General features: G+C 31.5%; 1 protein-coding gene across 5 annotated transcripts in view; it reads left to right on the top strand.

Annotated features, from left to right (window-relative positions):
* LOC145254471 (neurocalcin homolog) overlaps nucleotides 1-19,148 on the top strand; it is a 537,803-nt gene extending 518,655 nt beyond the window's left edge. For all 5 annotated transcript variants that reach the window (XM_080113027.1, XM_080113029.1, XM_080113035.1 and 2 more), the window contains one exon: nucleotides 11,927-19,148. In XM_080113027.1, the coding sequence (XP_079969153.1) occupies nucleotides 11,927-12,124 (198 nt within the window). In that variant the 3' untranslated portion in view covers nucleotides 12,125-19,148. The remainder of the gene's footprint in view (nucleotides 1-11,926) is intronic.
* Nucleotides 19,149-19,691: the final 543 nt, after the last annotated feature.

Below are 19,691 nucleotides of genomic sequence, written 5' to 3'. Positions count from 1 at the left end.
TTGATAACATAATACAAATTTGTTTTTCTCCTTAACTATGTAACTTAGATATTTGATTCGTATTTTTTTATTTACTATTTTATTAACTTTTCATACTGAAATAAAAAATGCAACAGCATAAAATAATGCAAATTTTAAAAGAAATTGTTTCGTTATCAAACAAGAATCTGAGGCTGTAAAATTAGTTCTCATTATTACAGTAATAAGAAAGATTCATGCAACTTTTTACAAATAAATGCATAAATTATTAACAAAGCGTTTAAATATATATTAGACATACACATGACCAACTGGAGCATAATCATTACCGTTATCTCTTCCATTTTGATTTCATTCAAAAATTCATAAACTGACAAAGTTGTTAAATTCTTCTTGCATTTTACAGTTCTAAATTTTTTTGATGAGGTCTGTATTACTTGTTTCGATCGGACTATTCTTATTTTGAGTTATTTACGCAGCGTTTCAGTCAATGTAGCCTTCGACCTTCGTCAGGCATGTTGGTTGCCTTCTTGGAAAAGAAGGGAGACAAGTTACTGGCGCTGTAGATGGTTTTGTATTCTTTGATCGTTTTGGTTTTTATTGCCGTTGTTTTATATGCGTGAAAAAAAAATTTGATTGACAAAGGGAAGTAACTCTAATAGAGTTTGACAGGAGATTATCTACCTTTGTCAACCAATTTTTTTTTTTTTTTTTTCACATATACGAAACCACAGCTAAAAAAACAAAAACTCCAAGAATAGGAAGCCATCTACAGAGTCAGTAACATTTTTTTCCTTTCTTTTCCAAGATGGCAACCAACTTGCCTGACGAAGGTCGAAGGCTACATTGATGGAAACTTTGCACAAATCTTTTTTAGCCCAAACAAGGCACATTGCCACTTTGGTGTAGGGGGCTACTATCAGGGACATAAGCTACTAGGGTACTATGTAGGGAGTTGGGCAGCAAGATATCGGTTCACGTTACACTTGAACTTCTGCATGTCAGTACAGTTGGGGAAGCAGGGATCCGGAATGAAATTCTAAAGTCTAGCGGTTTTGGGGAAGAAACTACTGGGGTAGAAAGTTCTCTTACATCTAGGGAACTCTGTGTAGGAGTGGGATTTTGCTTGTCAGGTTTGTCGAGGGTATTTACATCGTGGGGGGAACAAGTGCTTGCAGTTTGTCAGAGCATTCACCATTACAATACTTGTAGAACAGGCAACATTTCGTCAGTGGGACAGAGGCTGAAGCTTAGATGACAGTTCAGGACCTATCAGGTTGGAGACTCTTTTGAACCTTGAGACTAGTAGCAAATGCACCAGCCCAAACATGACAACAATACTCCATACATGGTGGACTTTACAGAGGTACAGGATACTTTCAGGCGTTAGTAGCTTTCTAGCACAGTAGAGAGAGCCTACCTTCTTCACAGCGGTCCTGGCAATGCTCTCAATGTGATTGTTCCAACTCATGTTTCCTGTGAATGTTAGGCCGAGGAGTTTAAAAGATGTACTTTCAGGCAATGTGTTCTTGGCCATTGCTATTGGTGGTAGAGAAGGTTTCTTGTAATTATTGAAGGAAACAAGTTTAGTCTTGGCAGCATTGAATGTGACCATCCATTTTTGTCCCCATTTCACTACAGATTGGAGGTCATCCTCTAGTGTTTCTGCCATTTCCTTAGATATGTGCTCATTTGTTTTCCCCTCGTGCCTGTTATAGAGGGTGGTGTCATCAGCATATATACCCGTCTCACACTCATAAGGAGAACAATAGTCCAGACAAAACAAGTAATACAATCTTCTTGCATAAGTAAAAATAACTTTATTTCTATATTATCCTTATTGTTTCGCTATCTAATTTAGATATATTTTAATGCAGTGTGCAAATACATTATGTAAACAAAAAACATGTTATTCGTCAGACTTTATATTTTTACCTGACAACGTAAGGATGGGCCAAAGTCTTATCTGTCTTACTTTTCATTGTTGTATCAAGTATTCGTAAAGTTATACCATGAAAATGTTAACTATTAAAAAAAACTTTATCTGACCAGACTGCAATTTTGTATGGTGATTATCAAAGAGCACCAGAACTATACATCAAATTTCGAAAACATCAAAAGTTGAAATTCTGTTAAAATTTAAACCATTACCAAACTTCTCTATATTGCATGAAGTATTCTTAAGGTTATACCATGAAAATGGTGATAACTCACAGACTATTTGACGAAACTGAAAGCTTTCACTAGTAGTTACTCTTATCAAAGAGCCTTAATCAAACTTGGATGAATCAGAAGTTAAATTCCATCAAAATTTCGACCATGATCGAACTTGTCAATGTCGTCTAAGATGCAAGAACTGAGATAAGTAGCAGGTCTGCAATGAAGGAAATCAAAGTTGTAAACAAAAATGTAACTTTATCTTTTCCAGAAGCTTGACTTTGGAGAAAGCTATCCAAAAATTAAATCTGTTCTTAGTTACACCATAACCGATATTTTGCTTTAACTTTTATCAATTTACTGATTCATCAATCAGTGTCTATACTGTATACATAATGACAAACCCACAAATTCTATCAAAAATGCTACCCCCCCCCCTCCATGGTAAATGTAATTAAATTCACAAGGTTACATTTTATCTATGTTAATTAGTTTTATTGAATGTTTTTTTTGTTGTTTTTTTTTTCAAAAAATAATTTCATAGTAAAATAAAATAGTTAAAATTATATGTACTAACAAGACTCATGGACATTCCACAGATTGAGAAATATATTGAATTAACAAATACATTTTGATAAAGCTGATATTTTTCTGGATAGCACGAAAAATCAGTTTCTTGAACAGACAAAAAAAAAAAAAACACAGCAAATATGAATTTATTAACATTCTTATAAAAATAGTGTTCATTGTATTTCAAATACAGAATTGACCCAAATGAGATAAATTAATAAGTATTAATAAATATTCAGGAAGTAATATTGTGCTACATAGTTTAATACAAAGATTAAAATCACATTTTAAGAGACGATCTTTTACTTTATTCCAGCACGTCTTGGCAGACAATGTTTTTTTTTTTTTGTTTTTTTTTTTTTGTCCTGTTTCTTTCGAATGTTCCCGTTTTTATTTAATATTTTATTGACTGCTTTCTTCGGTGAAGAACCGCTTCATGTTGAAATCACTATGAATTTCTTTCTCACGCCATTACAACAATAATTATTTATTATTAAAATGATATTTGAATACGAGGGTACATCAAAAGGAGGTTATTTTCATATTTTTGGTCAGGGTTGTCAGATTGGAATTTTCAAAGCCAAATTTTTCAAATTTGGCCTCTTTTGAGTTTGGCCTTCAGAAATTGCAACACATGGATTAAGAAAGGAACACTCAAAATATTATATAGATATAAAAAAAAAAAATACTATAAATACTTATATATTTAAATTTCATTCAGAAAAATATTTTTCCAAACCAATATTATTTGAACAAAAAATACAGTATTCAAATTAATTTCCTTAATCCATGGATTTTCTATGTAGACTCCTTTCCTCAGAAGAAAAGTCATTAGCAAAATATTAGATCTGGTTTGAAATAATTTTGCTATTCAGCACATACATAGAAAATATATTAAAGGTTAAATGTTTTGTAAGGGACTTAGATAAAGAAAATAAATGTTGAAACAAATAAAGCATATGAAAATATGGTATCCGAGTATTGTTAATCATTCAATTTCTTTTTTATCAAAATTTCCCTGATGTTTCTGAATTTTTGAGATGAAGATTGGTTATTTATATTATTTGGATTCATTGGACTACTGTTCTCATCTTGAGTGTGATTTTCACTCAAGATGAGAACAGTAGTCCGATGAATCCAAATAATACTAAATTTCCCTCTTTTGAGACGTTTTCATTTGCTGCAGTCATTTTTAACATTTCTAATCTGAAAGGTGAGACTACACATGTCATAGCCATCCTTGGTTTTGAGATGCTTGAAAAATCTGCTTCTATAGAATGTAGATTTTTAAGGCTTTTCGAAGCATCTTAACAGCTGGATATCTTTAAAACCAAATTTGCTGCATCAGAATGTTAAGGATAGGATCTTTGAGACTAGATGACATCCTGTTTGATAGTTGATGCACTTTCAGATGCAAAAGTATAAAACAAACAGATACATTCCATAACTTGTGGAGGGGGGGGGGTATCTTTTTTTTTTTTCATCCTTTTAAAAAAAAACGAAAATAAAATCCCTTATCTTGTCGAACTCTGGAATTTTTCTGTATAAGTTGGGAATTTGGACAGAATTTCGAATGGAACCTTTAATTTACTTCACGGAGGTAGCATGGCTGACGGAACAAAAGCATGCTACCCCCGTGAAGTAAATAAAGGATTTCGTTTGAAATTCTATCCAAATTTCGGAGTTTGACAAGATACATCAGAGGTTACATCGACCGAAATGTTGTGAAAATCACACTCAAGATGAGAACAGTAGTTCGAAAAAATAATATGAATAACCAATCCCCATCTCAAAAATTCAGAAACGTAATATCCTTTTATTATGAATATTTTGTTTCATAAGCATGAGTATCTCTATTAATTTCTGAGTATGTTTTTGTGAAATGCCATAACGTGTCTATCTCTTATAAACCACCTGCTGTGCTCCTAGTTTGTAGATGTTGTAGCCAAATCTTTTTTCTTTGTTTGTTTTTTGTTGTTGTTTGGGGGGGGGTATTTTTTAATCTTATTGTGAATATAATTGTATGTAGATCTCTTTTACTTAGCAATATACTATTTTCTGTTTCCGGTTATTTTCTTCTAAAACTTAGAATTTATTTAGAAAGGACCCGCTTTCTTATCACTTATCCATTATTGTCGCCTCGTCAAATATGCGTGGATGAATTATTTCCTTATCAAACGAAAAGGTGTGTTTTTAATGTAGCAAGGAATTTTAGTACATTAATTGGAATCTTCTTGAATACAAGATTACTGAAGTTTTTCTTTCTTTCACAAATAAAGAATTTACTTTCTCTGACTCTGCAAATCTAGCAAAGTTCTTGCATTCTATCCACCATTTGCCAATACATGTATTCACGTTGCGTGAACAAAATGTATTAGATTTCCTGTTTGGTTGGACATTTTTAACATTCTGTTTAAATGTGTCATGGATAACGTTACAGACTATGGAATGCCAAATTTAACCAAATACGATTATCTATTCTGGTCATTTACACACTAAATATACACTAAATATACACTAAATATACACTAAATAGAAATGATGCGAAGTTGCAAAATACCAATGAATGAGGTCTGTGTACTGCGACAAAAAAATTAACTAAACCTCAAGATCTCCCACATCTTTGGGTTAATCTCCATGTAAGCAAAGAGCTATCTACACTTTAAAGAAATTTTCAATAGTAGATGGAGCAGACGGCACCAAAAAACGCTCTCCTGAACTTTAACCCGTTTACTCCTCTCAAACTGACTTCAAGTAAAAAAGATAGAATTAATAGCATTTTCAGTTTCAAGAAACGAAATTTCCTTTGCTTACATACAAGCTGTATCGATGTTTCATATAATAACCACCAGTGTTGATATTTCCTTTTAATTGCTTGTTTTTCCCCCAAAGGTTAACACATATCATTCATCGCAAACTTCCATAATCTAATGCGTATCATATGAATTGCTGATTAGAAACTATGACAAAACATGGACGACAGATGACTGTATAAGCTGAGGTTTCAACTTGACAATCTATTAGTTCCATCACAGAATCAGTATATTTAATTTTATCTTATTTTATTTATTTATTTATTTTAACAGTTTTAAACCTTTTCAAAACGACTTGGTACATTTTTAATCTTTATAAATGGTTCCTTAAAATGACTAGCAAATATTCTAACTCTAAAAAACAAATGTAATATTTTTATGAATTCATATAAAATAATTGTTTCTCTTTTGTTTTTGTTGCCCCCCCCTCCTACAAAACATAACAAGGAGTAATTGAACTTACTAATTTGTTATTTATAGTTATTTATAGTAGCCCCTTACATTTTAGTGGTAATATGCCTTGTTTGGGACATTAAAAAAAAAATACGTTAAAGCTGTTGCTTGTAGGAAATGAAATTAGAAATCAATATTGTGTAATTAGTAAAAGCCTGCCTTTTAAAATTATTTTAAATGAACGTACTAATATAATATTTATCAGATTGTATGTTAATAGCACAGTCTGTTTCAAATTAAAGTCAGCATATATAGATTGCAGACGATATTTGTTCAGTTTTCAATTGTTAATTTTATGCCCTTTTTTTACTTTTGCTGCAGTTATATTCACTGTTTTTCTGTAGATATATGTCCATTGCATTTTTGCAGAATAATTATGGACAATTTTGAATTTGTATATTTGTGGGGGGGGGGGCTCAGTTTTTCTTTAAATCTGTGTCAAAAGGACAAATAAGTAGATTTCTAACTTTCTAAGCCTCAGCGGGAAGATGGTAGAACAAGTCGGAAAGAAATTGAAAGATTTAGGATTTGACTAAAAGGTGAAATTATGGAGAAAAGTAAGAGCAGTTAAGTTTGTCGCTGAAGCTCAGAAGATCATCAACCACGTACCCAGTAAGTTGATGCATGCAATTGTGAGGGGAAAAGTCTCATTAAACAGATAGTACATGAAAATATCTGCAATATTTCATGCAAGATGGGGGAAGGACAATTTCTATCAAAGGCGATGCTAGAAAAGTGACTGAAGCATGCAAAGAAGTTGATCATCAACTTGAAACACTTGGTAGAGTCAGATATTTTAATGAATAAATTTGAAAAAATTAAATTACTGTTACCTTTTCTTCATGATTTTGCAAATATTGTCGGCATCATGTGTGTATCATTCAAACACTACCGTGTTTGAATATATGGTTAAGTGTTAGTTTTATTCATTTAGAACTGCTTTAAAGTTTCACCGCTCACTCATTTCGCAGCTAAATTTCAAACAATTTTTACAGTTCATAGGTCACTTTCTCAGCTATATTTTGAAATAATTTCAATTTTCGTTAATTAAAACAAGTTATAATAAAATTACTGGTGTTAAAGTCTTCAGAATAAGTAAGGAACGTGAGAGACGGTTTCTTCTGATTGGCTGTTGGTTACCATAGCAACTTTTTCGTCGTCGACACTTTCATAAATCATAGTGGGGAATGTTGCTCGCCATCTTATTGGGGTTAGATTGAACAGAAGTGATGTCCTTTGCCATGCTAGGGCTGATAATTTTTTCGCTTATGATGTTGCCCGTTAATTCTGTTTCTCTAAGGGTTTTTTTGTCCCTTTCTGTTTATTTACTTAATTACGTCTTTTATTTGATTTTTATTATTTACTCAATTTAAGAAGTTTGTAATTTTTTTATGGATGTGTATGATATTGAACACAGAAAATAAAATATTATTTCAAAGCAAAGCCTGGGAAAATCATGGATTACATAGAAAAATGCGAGCATGAAAAGTAATATTAAGATTACACTTAGAAAAGTAGAGGATTAGTTGTTAAAACTAGAAAAGAAAAAGACAAGATATTCTAGCAAAAAATATAATAAATTTATAACTTAAAATTTTGCAGCAATAAAAATTTATATAAAATTGAATTTTTACAAAAATTCTTAATGCTGCAATATTTTAAGTTATAAATTTATTATATTTTTTACTAGAATATCTTGTCTTTTTCTTTTCTAGTTTTAACAACTAGTCCTTTTACTTTTCTAAGTTTAATCTCAACTATATTACTTTTTATGCTCGCATTTTTCTGTTTAATATGTGTGCGTATGTATATGCAAGAGATCCAAATTACCATTTAAGAAGCTCAATATTTCCTCCATAACAAATAGATTAATTATGTATGTTGAACAATATATATCATTTAAATCTAGATATACCAAGCATTGATACACACAATACTGCTATACAACTGAGTGACCTAGTCCTTGTGCAAAGATTTTCATGCACTTAAGGTCTTCAATGTGCACTGTCTTTGAGGCATCCTATGCATCCATTTTTCCAACCAAATCCCAAATTTTTTTTTACATGGGGATCACCAAAGCCACTCGGGGATAAGGGTTATTTTGTGTACAATAATCAATGGGATAATATCATAGTAATAGTTGGTATTGAAGATTTGATAAAGTGTCTTACTTAAGGGGGCGATTAATCAGGAATTTGTTTATGTTGGACTTGAAGACGTCCAAGTTGTAGTCAGGTGGGAAACAGGCAAACGGAAGAGAATTCCACAGGCGTGCACTTCTCAGAAAAAAGCTATGTTCATGGAATCTACATTTTGATTTAGGCACAGATAAAGAGTGGGGGAAATTACTGACAGTGTTTTAGCTAGACGAGTGTTTATCATGAAGGATTGGCGAGGGAGGACCAGAGATTGGAGCTTGGATGAGCACTTGCCATGGAAATAACGATAAAACAAAGACTTGCAACATCTCTTCTGTGGGAGAGAGATGCAGGGAAGAGAAGAGAGCATCCCCCACTAAGCCACAAAGTCTATTTTGTACTTTGTCAAGGCAGGATAGGCTGATTTTTGAAGCTCCAGCCCAGATGTGGCAGCAGTACTCCATCTTTGGATGTACTTGGCTTTTATAGAGATAGAGAATTGCATCAGTAGTGAGATTTTCCCAGTGGCCCAGGCAACAGACTTGATATACATGTTCCATTTCAGATCAGGAGTAAAGGTTAAACCCAGGAACTTGTCAAAACATGAAGCCTCCCCAAGACGAGAACCATCCATTTCAAATGATGCTAGATGAGGAACAGAGCGTTGATGATGTAAAGTAAGGAGCTTGGTTTTAGATGCATTAAAAGTAACCAGCCATCTCTTCCCCTACTGAACCACGCGCTCAAGATCAGAGGAGAGGGAATCAGAGAGAGAGAATCTACGGCAACACATCAAAGGCCATAAATGACAACATTTACAGCCTTTGATGTGTTGCCGTAGATGGTCGTGTCATCAGCATAGATGTCAACGAATGATTTAAGTCTGTGTTTTGGGAGATCATTGATGTAGATCAGGAAGAGAGTTGGGCCCAGGATGGACCCCTGGGGGACTCCAGCATTAATACTGTGGGCCTCTGATTGCTGCCCATCAACCACTACTCTTATGAAAGTTATCAGAGAGAAATGATTTAATGATTGAGAAAACATTTCCAATTATACCGTAGCTGGAAATCTTGTAAAGTAGGCCCTTATGCCAAACCTGATCGAAGGCCTTTGATATGTCAAGAGCAATTGTCCTGGAAAGGCAGCCTTTGTCGAGAGATTCACTAATCCTATGAGATATAACTGTTAGCACATCAGCTGTAGATCTAGCAGAACGGAAACCATATTGCATGTCACTAAGGAGGTTATTTCTGCTGAGGTGGTTGACTACTTTATTTAATATGGATTCCAGTAACTTATAACACACAAGAGACTTATTGTTCTGTACTGAGAGGGAGATGACTTATCACCTGAGTTCTTAAATACAGGGCATACTGACAAGGTTTTCCAGGGTGTTGGAAAGCACTTCTCCTTAAGGCAACACTTAAACAGTTTTGTAAGTATGGGAGCAAGTTCTGGTCGAAGCTTTTTCAACATCAGCAGGTGTAAAGTACTGGGGCTGCTGTATTGCCATTTGGTGAATGGATTCTGGACCATGCAGTAGTTTCTGGTGGGGCCTCTCGATGCCATACTAGTGGGTAATTGTTACGGCTTTACCTTATGTGCTACAAAAAAATAAAAAATTTCCTCTCTCTCTCTCTCTCTTACTTTCCCTCTCTGTCCTACTCTAACCAAGTCTGTCGACCTGTTCCACAAATCCCCCCCCCAAAAAAACATGAAATATCTAAAAAAAAAAAAAAAAAAAAAAAAAAAAAACATGAATAAACCTAGAACCTCATCTTTCAACGTAGACCACTACTACCATGTCTCCTTCTCCAACATCAGGGGTCTACGTTCCAACCTTCCAGAGGTTGAAACCCAATTACAGGAGACGAAACCGGACTTACTCTTTCTAAGCGAAACTGGCATAGGGCCGACCACTTCCCTAGATGAGTTCATAATAAAAGGATACTCTAACTTAACATGTAAATCTGACCCCCAAGATCGCCATGGACATGGAATATGCGCCTACATTAAAGATGGCTTCCCGTGTGGTAGAGATATTTCCAGAAAAGACCCTAATTTACCTTAAATGTGCTTCCTGGTTGCACTTGTTTACACCACCGCATTCATATTTGCCCTCTATCGCCCCCACAACAGCGGGGTTACTGTCCTTAAGAGTATATCTGAGGAAATTGACCTCATCCTGTCTGCTCATCCTTCGGCTACCATTCACATTTGCGGTGACTTCAATGTCCATAACGTGGAATGGCTGACCCACTCAAATAAGACAGATGATGAGGGGAGGTTCTGTTATGATTTTGCCATTGCCTATGACCTCACTCAGATTGTTCACAAACCTACCCGTGTGCCCGATACTGCTGGTCAATATGCAAGCCTTCTAGACCTTTTTCTCACAACTTCCCCTGAGCTATGTTCATGTTCCATTTATCTCCCCTGGGATTCTCCGATCACACAGTTGTATCAAGATAAAAACGAAATACAATAAGTCTTCAGATGTACCTCTCCACCATACTGTATATCGATACTCTACGGCTGACTGGAATAGCTTCCATACATTCATATCTGATCTACCTTTGCATTCCATGTTTAAAAAGGATGTATCCTCTATAGTATCAGACCTGACCAAATGGTTAATTGTAGGCATAGACCGATTCATACCATCCAAGAAATTCCAACAAAAACCTAACAGCCAGCCATGGTTCTCCCCAGAATGTGCTGCTGCCATTGCGCACAGAAATCATTTTTTCCATAGCTACCAACGTAATAGATGTACTGAGACTAAAGCTGCCTTCAGAACTGCCAGAAACCACTGTAAAAGAGTAATAAAAAATGCAAGAGAGCTATATGCTCAGTCCGTCAAATCCAAAGTAGCTGAGCAGCGGGGTGGTTCCCACCAGTTTTGGCAAATAGCAAACAGGATCCTGAACAGATGTGTGCATTCTATCCCAACCATCATCAATGGACCTGAGGTCATCTCATCAGCATCAGACAAGGCCAAACTATTTGCCAAGAACTTTACAGCTAACTCTACCCTCTGCGACGAAGGTCATCAACTCCCCGTATTTCCTCCTACAACAGACAACACACTATCCAACATACAAATATCTGTGCACAAGGTCGCCAAACTAATCAAGAACCTTGATTCCAGTAAAACAACTGGTCCAGACGGCATTCCAATTATAGTGTTGCACTATTCATGCTGAATGCAATACCACCAGCATCACAGTTTCTTAAAAGAAAACTGCATTGGTTTAGTCCAGTTCTTCAGCGTTCTAACAAAAAAAAAAATGTCCAGGCTCTCTTCTTAGTTTCCTTTCCATTGAACTCTGCCCAGCTTTTGGTAGGATTGAAACCGCTATCTTCAGACAATTCTCACCTGGAACCGTAGAGATTCTACGTCTCTATTCACTGCACCACGGGCCCCAAAGGGTGATCAAAGTTGTTTTTTTACTTGGCCAAAAACGTGATGAGACGACAACAACTATGGAAGGCAGTAATTGCTGAGGATGCAGTTAGGAGATTCGGGGTTCCTATCCCGTCGCGGGACGAAGGCCAGAGGAATAGTTGGCCGAAACATCGTGAAACAACTAAAAAGATGGGGATAATAGTCTGCAATAAATAAATTTATTTTAAATGTTTTTAATTTTTTTTTTATTTATAAAAAATTTTCGTTGGTGGAATTTTTTTTTTTTTTTTTTTTCACCTTTCATGTTTTTGATATTCTATACTTACAAGTTTTGTCCCTCCACGCACACGTTTTCTTTATTTTGTTTTTATGATTTTAATGTTGTTGTCCTTATATATTTTCAGGCCATCTACAAAATGGTGGGAACGGTTATGAAGATGCCAGAGGATGAGTCTACTCCCGAGAAACGAACAGACAAGATATTTCGTCAAATGGACAAAAATTTGGATGGGAAACTCTCATTGGCTGAATTCATTGAGGGTGCCAAAAGTGACCCATCAATCGTACGACTGCTGCAGTGTGACCCAAGTACACAAAGTTAGGCTTACTACATACATATTTTGGCGTTGGGGGCCACGGGCCGTCCACGTCCTACTCATGCCCCCTATTGGACAAATGCCGCAGTTCTTGATGATGATGATGATGATGATGAAACATATTTTCCATTTGCTGGATTTTATTCGTAGGAGTGATTGAGCCTCAATGCTGGTGTCCGGTGTGTAGCCGACCAGCAATTTTATGAGGTTGTGAATGCGTTTGTATGATTACATTTCACAACACACTGAACTTATATGCAGCAACATACACTACACAACTAATAATATATATATATATATATATATATATATATATATATATATATATATATATATATATATATATATAATTCTTGACATGGGCGAAAGGCTATGTTATATATAAACTTCAATTATGAATTCTGAAGAAATTGCGCCCCCAATTTTTTCTTTTCTTTTTTCTGGTAAAAGGTTTTTAAAAAAATAAAGAAATACTAAAAAAAAGTTACAGTAAAAAGAAAAAAGAAAAAAAATCAATAAAATCTGATTGGAAAAAAGAGGAAAAAGAAATAAATTAAAATTTATTTCGGGCAGGCATGAGACTGCTTTTTGTGGCTTTCAAGAATTTGCAATTCCACAATTTTTGGAGAGAATTTAGAAAACAAAAAACAGTTTTTTTTCTCTTGTGAACTTTTTTCAAATTTCCAACTTTCTCTTTTATCTCATTCCCTTTCTTGCCTTTTTTCTCAACTATATGATCACTTTTTTTTTTTTTCGATTTTTTTTTTTTTTTTTTCGCCTATTCAAATTCTTCAGATCACTTGTTAGAATTAATTTCGGACGGCTTAATAGATTTTCGTAAATCAAATAGACAAATAAGTAAAAAGTCTGTAGGTTTTCACTCTATTTGTAAAGAAAAATAAAAGAATCAACTAACAAATAAATAAACATTGTCATATTTATTGTGTTTACAAATCAGTAACTTCTGACAGCGTTTATTTATTTACTGTTATTTAACATTGTCATTTTGTTCTAGTTTAGATTTGAAAATTTTAAAATATTGAACACTTTTTGTAAAAAAAGAAATCATTGAAAAGAAAACAAATATACAATCGTTCAGTTCTCCATTAAGGTTTACAATAAACTTTCTAACCTTTATAAATAATTTTAAGCTACTAGTCCATTTTTAAGCTTTTATTAAATATACTTTTAATTCATAAGAAATTTTTAAAAAATCAAACAAATGCACATTTTTGTCTTTTGATGTGCTGTTTTGAAAGGAAATAAATGATGGTTATTTAACCTTTGCATGTGTTGTTGGGTACAAATAATGGCGCGATCGAAAACTATTGTTTTTCTTTTGGTTTAGTAGTAACAGAAAACCATAATACTTGGCTTTGGCTTATAAACTTTAATTTTAAGCAGAAATTATTTTCAGAACTGATAGTTTAAAGATTTTAAAATCACTTTCAAATTTTGCATGATCATAGAGAAATCACTGTTACAGACATTTTTTTTTTTTTTTTTTTTAGTTATAATGATGAAATGAGAATGATTTAAAACAGCATACTTCATAGTCCTCAACATTCAACAGCGATTTTTAATTTTTTAAACTGATGAATAGAAAGTAATTTCTGGTTAGAATTAGTTTGCAGGCACTAATCGATTATTATGATTCTTTTGTATGCAAAATCAAAGAAAAACGATATCTGCCATTGTTGTACCAGTGACCGTGCAATGATTGATGATGAAAATAGGTTTTCATCAGTCTTGTCTTAATTCTTAAATATAGTGCTTATCTTTTAATTTTTATTTTCTGCGATTATTTTAGAATTGTATATTTTCTTTTTATATAAGCATAAATCGTTTTGATGAATAACATCAAATTTGAAAATAATTGCTTTAAGAAATGTAAAAAAAAAATTTTTTTATTTTTATTTCCAATGAAAAAAAGCCATTTTTCTATTTTCTCTAAACTTGTATACCATTCAATCTGACAAATTCACTATTTGTTTACTGTCGTCATCTTGATAGATCTCTATTCTAAATTTCTGCATTAAAACTAAATTTAAATAAATGAATAAAAAAAAAACATTGAAATTCTAACTTGTCTTTTAATTTCAAGGGCAAATTTAAAAAATAATCCAGCAAAATAATAACTTATAGAATACAATTAGTCCTATATAATTCTTTTTCCTTTTTAAAAAAAATTCTTCTGCTCTTGCTATTTCAACAACATAAAGTACTATTTTCACTTGAAACTTTTGTCTCATGCCTGCAGTTGGAATAAAACTCTTGTTACAGTTCAGTATTTGATGATATAGCAAAGATGAAAAACAATCCCAAATTTGAATTGAATATTCCACTGTCAGTGTCTTTTTTTTTTTTTTTTTTTTAAATCCTACACCACCCTTTTTGTAACTGGGATCCAGTTATCTCCCTTTTCTCCATTCTCTGTCATTATGATCTCTTTAAAAAAAAAAAAGCAAACAAATGTAATAAAACTAAATGCTTTTTTTTTTTTTGTTTAATTTCATGCATGTTTCTTTCAAATATCATCATCTTTTTTTTTCCTCAATTTTCTATTTAGTTTGATATTACGTTATTTTCTCAATATTTTCTCTGCACTTATAAGCACAGTTCTGATTATATTCTTCATTATACCTATTTTCAGCTGAGCTTTTAAACAAACCCATTTTGAAAGGGGAAGAGAAAACGAAATGCAGCATTAGCAATTTTTTTTATGTTCAATCTGTTAAGAATGAGGTTATTAAAGGTAAACCATTATAGTTTCTTTTGTTTTTGTTAGTGCATTTTTTTTTTATCTTTCACATTTTTATTTTGTTTCCCTTTAACAAACATACGTATTTATTACATTTTTTTTTTTTAACTTTGTTAATATGCATGAGAAATTAATTGTAACCCATTTCCTTATTATTTCGCTTATTCATCTTAAAATCTTTGGGTCTAGAAATGTTTGTATTAATTCTCAGTACTCTTCCTAATGTCAAAAAAAAAAAAACCCCAAAAAAATAAACTTTTTTTTTTTTTTCATCCAAATTTATATATTCCCCTTTTGTTTTTGTTATAACAGAAGGTGTAAGGATCTGTTTAAGCCTATAAAGATACTTTCAGTTGTTTGAAACTGACAAAATATTCAGTTGGGAAGCGTAAACGACCGGGTGCGAATAATCTCCAAGCATTCCAATCACATCAAACAAACAGCAAATGATTTTAAAAGAAGCACTTTCTACCTTTTTTTTTTTTTTAATCCACAATATTAACAACTTACATTTCTTCGGATTTTTCTCTTTTCCTTTTTTACTAATACTAGACGTTCATGTAATCAGTTAAGACATTCAGTAAACTGCATCTTGCCTCTATACTTATGATTTCGCTTGTTGGCTTTCATTTTAGATAATATATCTAGGTTTAAGTTTGTCTTTCTCTTATTGATTTTCTTTATTTCTATATTTTCTTTTCTTTATTTCTATTTTTTGTCATTTAAACTTATGTTCATAAGACGTTTCCTCAATGAATAATTGGACCCAATTTCTTTCTTTTTTTTTTTTTTTTTTTTTTTCGATTTTATAAAAAAGAAACCCAGTAAAATGGTTATTCTTATTTTTATAAATTGAAATCTTTTAATCATTAGTATTATTTACAAAAATATTGGAATCAGTCTGAAAAAAAAAAAAAAAAAAATCGTTAATCAACTCTGTACTCGAAGGGATAGGCATGTCTTAATATTTGTTTTAATTTACAACCTGCATGCACAAATGTAGGTTGTCATTATTGTATGAATCCGAAGATTCTATTGTTGGCATTAGTATCCCAGATATTGTTATAGTCTGAATTCTTTCTAGAAAGACATCAAGTACTTATGGGAGGGACCACATGAAGGTTGCCAACATCCTAAGTGAAAGTGATTTTTGTGGAATGAACTGGATTCAAACTTGGGACACCCAGGTCTTCAGTCCGTGCTGTTAACCACCATCACCTCTTATGAATGTAGGTAATTTAGTTAAACTTAACAAGAAACCTACCTTATCTATCTGGATATTTTAACTAAACAAAGTTTATTGATCTTGTAAAATAAAAATAAAAAAATTGTTGACGTTTCTAATAGGTATATTTTGCTTATATGTTTCAGATGTATGTTGTTATTGCCAAGGTTGTTTGATTCAATAATTTAAAAAGAAGAAAATTGGATGTTTAACAATTCATCGGACAGGTTAAATAAACTTAAAGAGATGGTCAGAAGGTACACGCTTAAAGTGCAACAAAATGAATGAGAAGAAATAGTCTTATTAAAATAAGAGATTCCTTAACAGATCTAAAAATAAATTAGCTACACATATGCACACATGTCTATAGCATGAAAACTATGCATTCCAGGTGAAATCTTGTGGAATAAAGTGTTTTCTGAAACTATAATTCCATCTACTTCAACCATCATCAACATCTGGAAAAACGATTCTGGTTGCAGTACATATTACTATTTGTATTCATAAATATAGCGCAGACAATGACTTTGCACCAAAATATTAATGAACAATGATATCAACAATAATCGTACTTCCACATCCTGACATTCAGTTGAAAGATGTACAACTGTTGCAGAAGAGTACCTCGTTTGACTATCTATAGATAGATTTTGGCAATTCAAAACCTTTATCAAATCAATTTTCAAATAAAGAGCTTACGTGTGCATGTGTGTCTATTCTATGTCTAATATACATTAATTCTACCCCCTCCTCTTTTCTCCCAAGTGTGCTGTAAAAATTTTTGACAGGATGATGAGATTGTTTTCAACATTTTAACTGAGACTATTTAGTGTTAAAAAAGAAAAAAAAAAAAAAAGTTGATGCTTATCAAATCTTAAAAAAATTTCTTCATTAAATTTTACCTAAAAATAAAAATAACCTCGAAAGGTTTTGAAATTAATAAAGGTAATCAACAAACTAAACCGTTATATCTTATTAAAATTGAATTTCTTTATTTCTGTTGATTTTTTTTTTTTTTCAACTTGTTGATTTAATGTGTTAAAAAAAAAAAAAATCTTGCTTTAAGTCCTGTTTATAAGGAATAAAAAGCCAACAATTCCAATGCTGTTCCTTCTCCCTTCCTGCTTCTCCACATCTTTTGTTAAATCAAAAGACATGAAATTGTTTTTAATCATCTGCATGTTATTAATAAATCGTTTATTATCTCCCTTGCCTCTCTGTTTTTACACTTTTGTTTTTTTTGTTTTGTTTTTTTTGTTTATTTGATTTTATTTTTTACAACTAACCAAACAATACAACTCCTTGTCTTGCCACCTCTCTAAGCAAACTGCCGAAAAATGTACTGCAGTTAATATTGAATAAGTTGAGGAGGGGGAAATTACTGGATAATTTTTCTAACAAAACTTGTCTTTGTATTCATTAAGTTTGGAATATTTTATTTCTAATGATTTTGAAAAAAAAAAAAAAAATGTTTTTTTTAATGTTTTGTGATCAAGAAAAATGTTATAGTTTCCTTTTTATTTCCAGACTGGTTTGGTTCATCAGCTTAGAAATTTAGAAAATATTTTTGTTTTATATTTTGAGTTACTCGTTTCTTTTTTTTTTTTATTAGTTTTATTTAAAGATGATTTTATCCTAATTTTAAGTCTTTTTTTTTTTTATATAATAAAAACTAAGTTATCACATTTATCTTATTTTGTAAAAAAAAAAAAAAGAAATTAAAAGCATAAATATTTAATGTATTGATTAAACTATCAGTTGAGTTAAATAAATAAAAGAAAATTAATTTTAAAATATTTTTTTAATGAATTCATTATTCCAACTTGAGAGCAAAATTATTCCGTTAATAACCAAATTCAGTTGATTTAATATTTCCTTTACTCCAAACCCTTTTTAAAATGGATATCCCTGATCTAGGTGCTAAGCCACCAAAGCCTTAAAAATAAATTTGTTGTTTGATCATATTTTCTTTTTTTTTCTTTTTTTTTTTTATAGTGGTTTCTTTTTGTGTATTTATCCCAAATTTTCTTATGATCATTTATCAACTTTAGTATTAGGTTCAATAATAATTAAAAATAAAAAAGAAAATGAATACAAACTGAAATGAAATTTAACAAAATTTCTCAAAAAAAAAAAGAAAGAAAGTCAATTGAACCAAAACTAGGGATTTTTAAACGATTTATTTAGATGTGCCAATCATTATAATGAAAATAATGAATTGTTTGCTTTAGTAGCCTGATCCCCGGTAAATCTCACTTTGGCTACTTTAGTACAATTCTTCGAAACATCTGAAAATGGAAAGTGCATTACTTTCAAAAGAGAAAAAGATGAAAAAAAATTTACTAAACCATTTTAGTTATTACTTCTTAGCATCGGTCTTTTCAGCCTCACATTGGTAAGATGGATTATTTCTTAATTTTTAAAAATTTTATCTTTAAATCAATTTTGTTGGGTTTTACAAAATAAAGAACATTTTAAAAGTTTTTTTTTTTTTTTGTTTTAGGTTATTTATCAAGAATTTATTTGTAGATTTTTTTTTTTTTTTTCAAACTAATTTAATTTCAATTAACATTTGTATATTTTAATAGTGAGGAAAAGAGCTGAACTCTTCAAACTTTTTATAAATATTAAATTTATTGGTAGCCTTTTTAAAAATAAAATTCTGAAAGATTTTTCAAAGTATTTAATTTGTTTTACACCATTTAATTTTAAGAAACTTTTTTTTTTAAGTACTTAGAAACGAGAGATCTTTTTTATGTTTATAACATTTTTTTTTTTTTTTTTTTTTTAGCAAAATGTCTCACTTAACAAATTAAAGCACATTTTTTTATGGATAAAAATCGAATTCTTAGTCTAACATGTTAAATGTACATTTCATTGCAATTGAAGCCACTCAAAATCAGCTGAATTTTTAAAAAAAAAGAAATTATAATGAATGTAGAAATACCATTTTTTTCTCTCAAAGTCCAAACAGTGCTTATTCACTGCCATACAACTTGCATGATGGGCCAAAAAAAAAAAAAAAAAAAAAAAAAAAAATGAAATACTAATATATAAAAAAAATCTATCATGATATTTCCCAAGGTATGGTAAGGGCTTAATTTTTTATTTTTAATGAACACTTCATCATAGAAGACAATATTAGCACACTGAAATATCCTTCTTGCTTAAGCTGTGAACTTGCTTTGGAAAAAAAAAAAGAATTATTACACGAACAAGAATTATATGGAACAAATACCTGGTTCTTATGCACTGAACATGTTTCTATTCTTCAATATGCTTTCAGGTACACCATTCAAATTAACATTTTAATATATATATATATATATATATATATGAAATGAAAAAAAATGGGTTGTACAACATTGAAATGTATTTGAAATTTATTATTCAAAATGTTGCATAAAAATGTTAAAAGAAACTGCTGTAATAAATTTATTTCTATTAGGTAGCTGCTGATAAATGCAGCCTCAAAATTATTAAAAAGAAAAAAAAATGATGAAAAATGTTACATCCATTCAACGTATCAGTTTAAAAACTCCTGAGAATGAACTGTTCTTAAAAATGTTTAAAAAAAAATGTTTTTG

Source organism: Euprymna scolopes, chromosome 3 (genome assembly GCF_053919585.1).
Source record: "Euprymna scolopes isolate OS-2025 chromosome 3, ASM5391958v1, whole genome shotgun sequence".
Lineage (NCBI taxonomy): Eukaryota > Metazoa > Mollusca > Cephalopoda > Sepiida > Sepiolidae > Euprymna > Euprymna scolopes.
The sequence above is the reverse complement of the archived record's forward strand: the minus strand, read 5'-3'. Positions and strand labels throughout refer to the sequence as shown.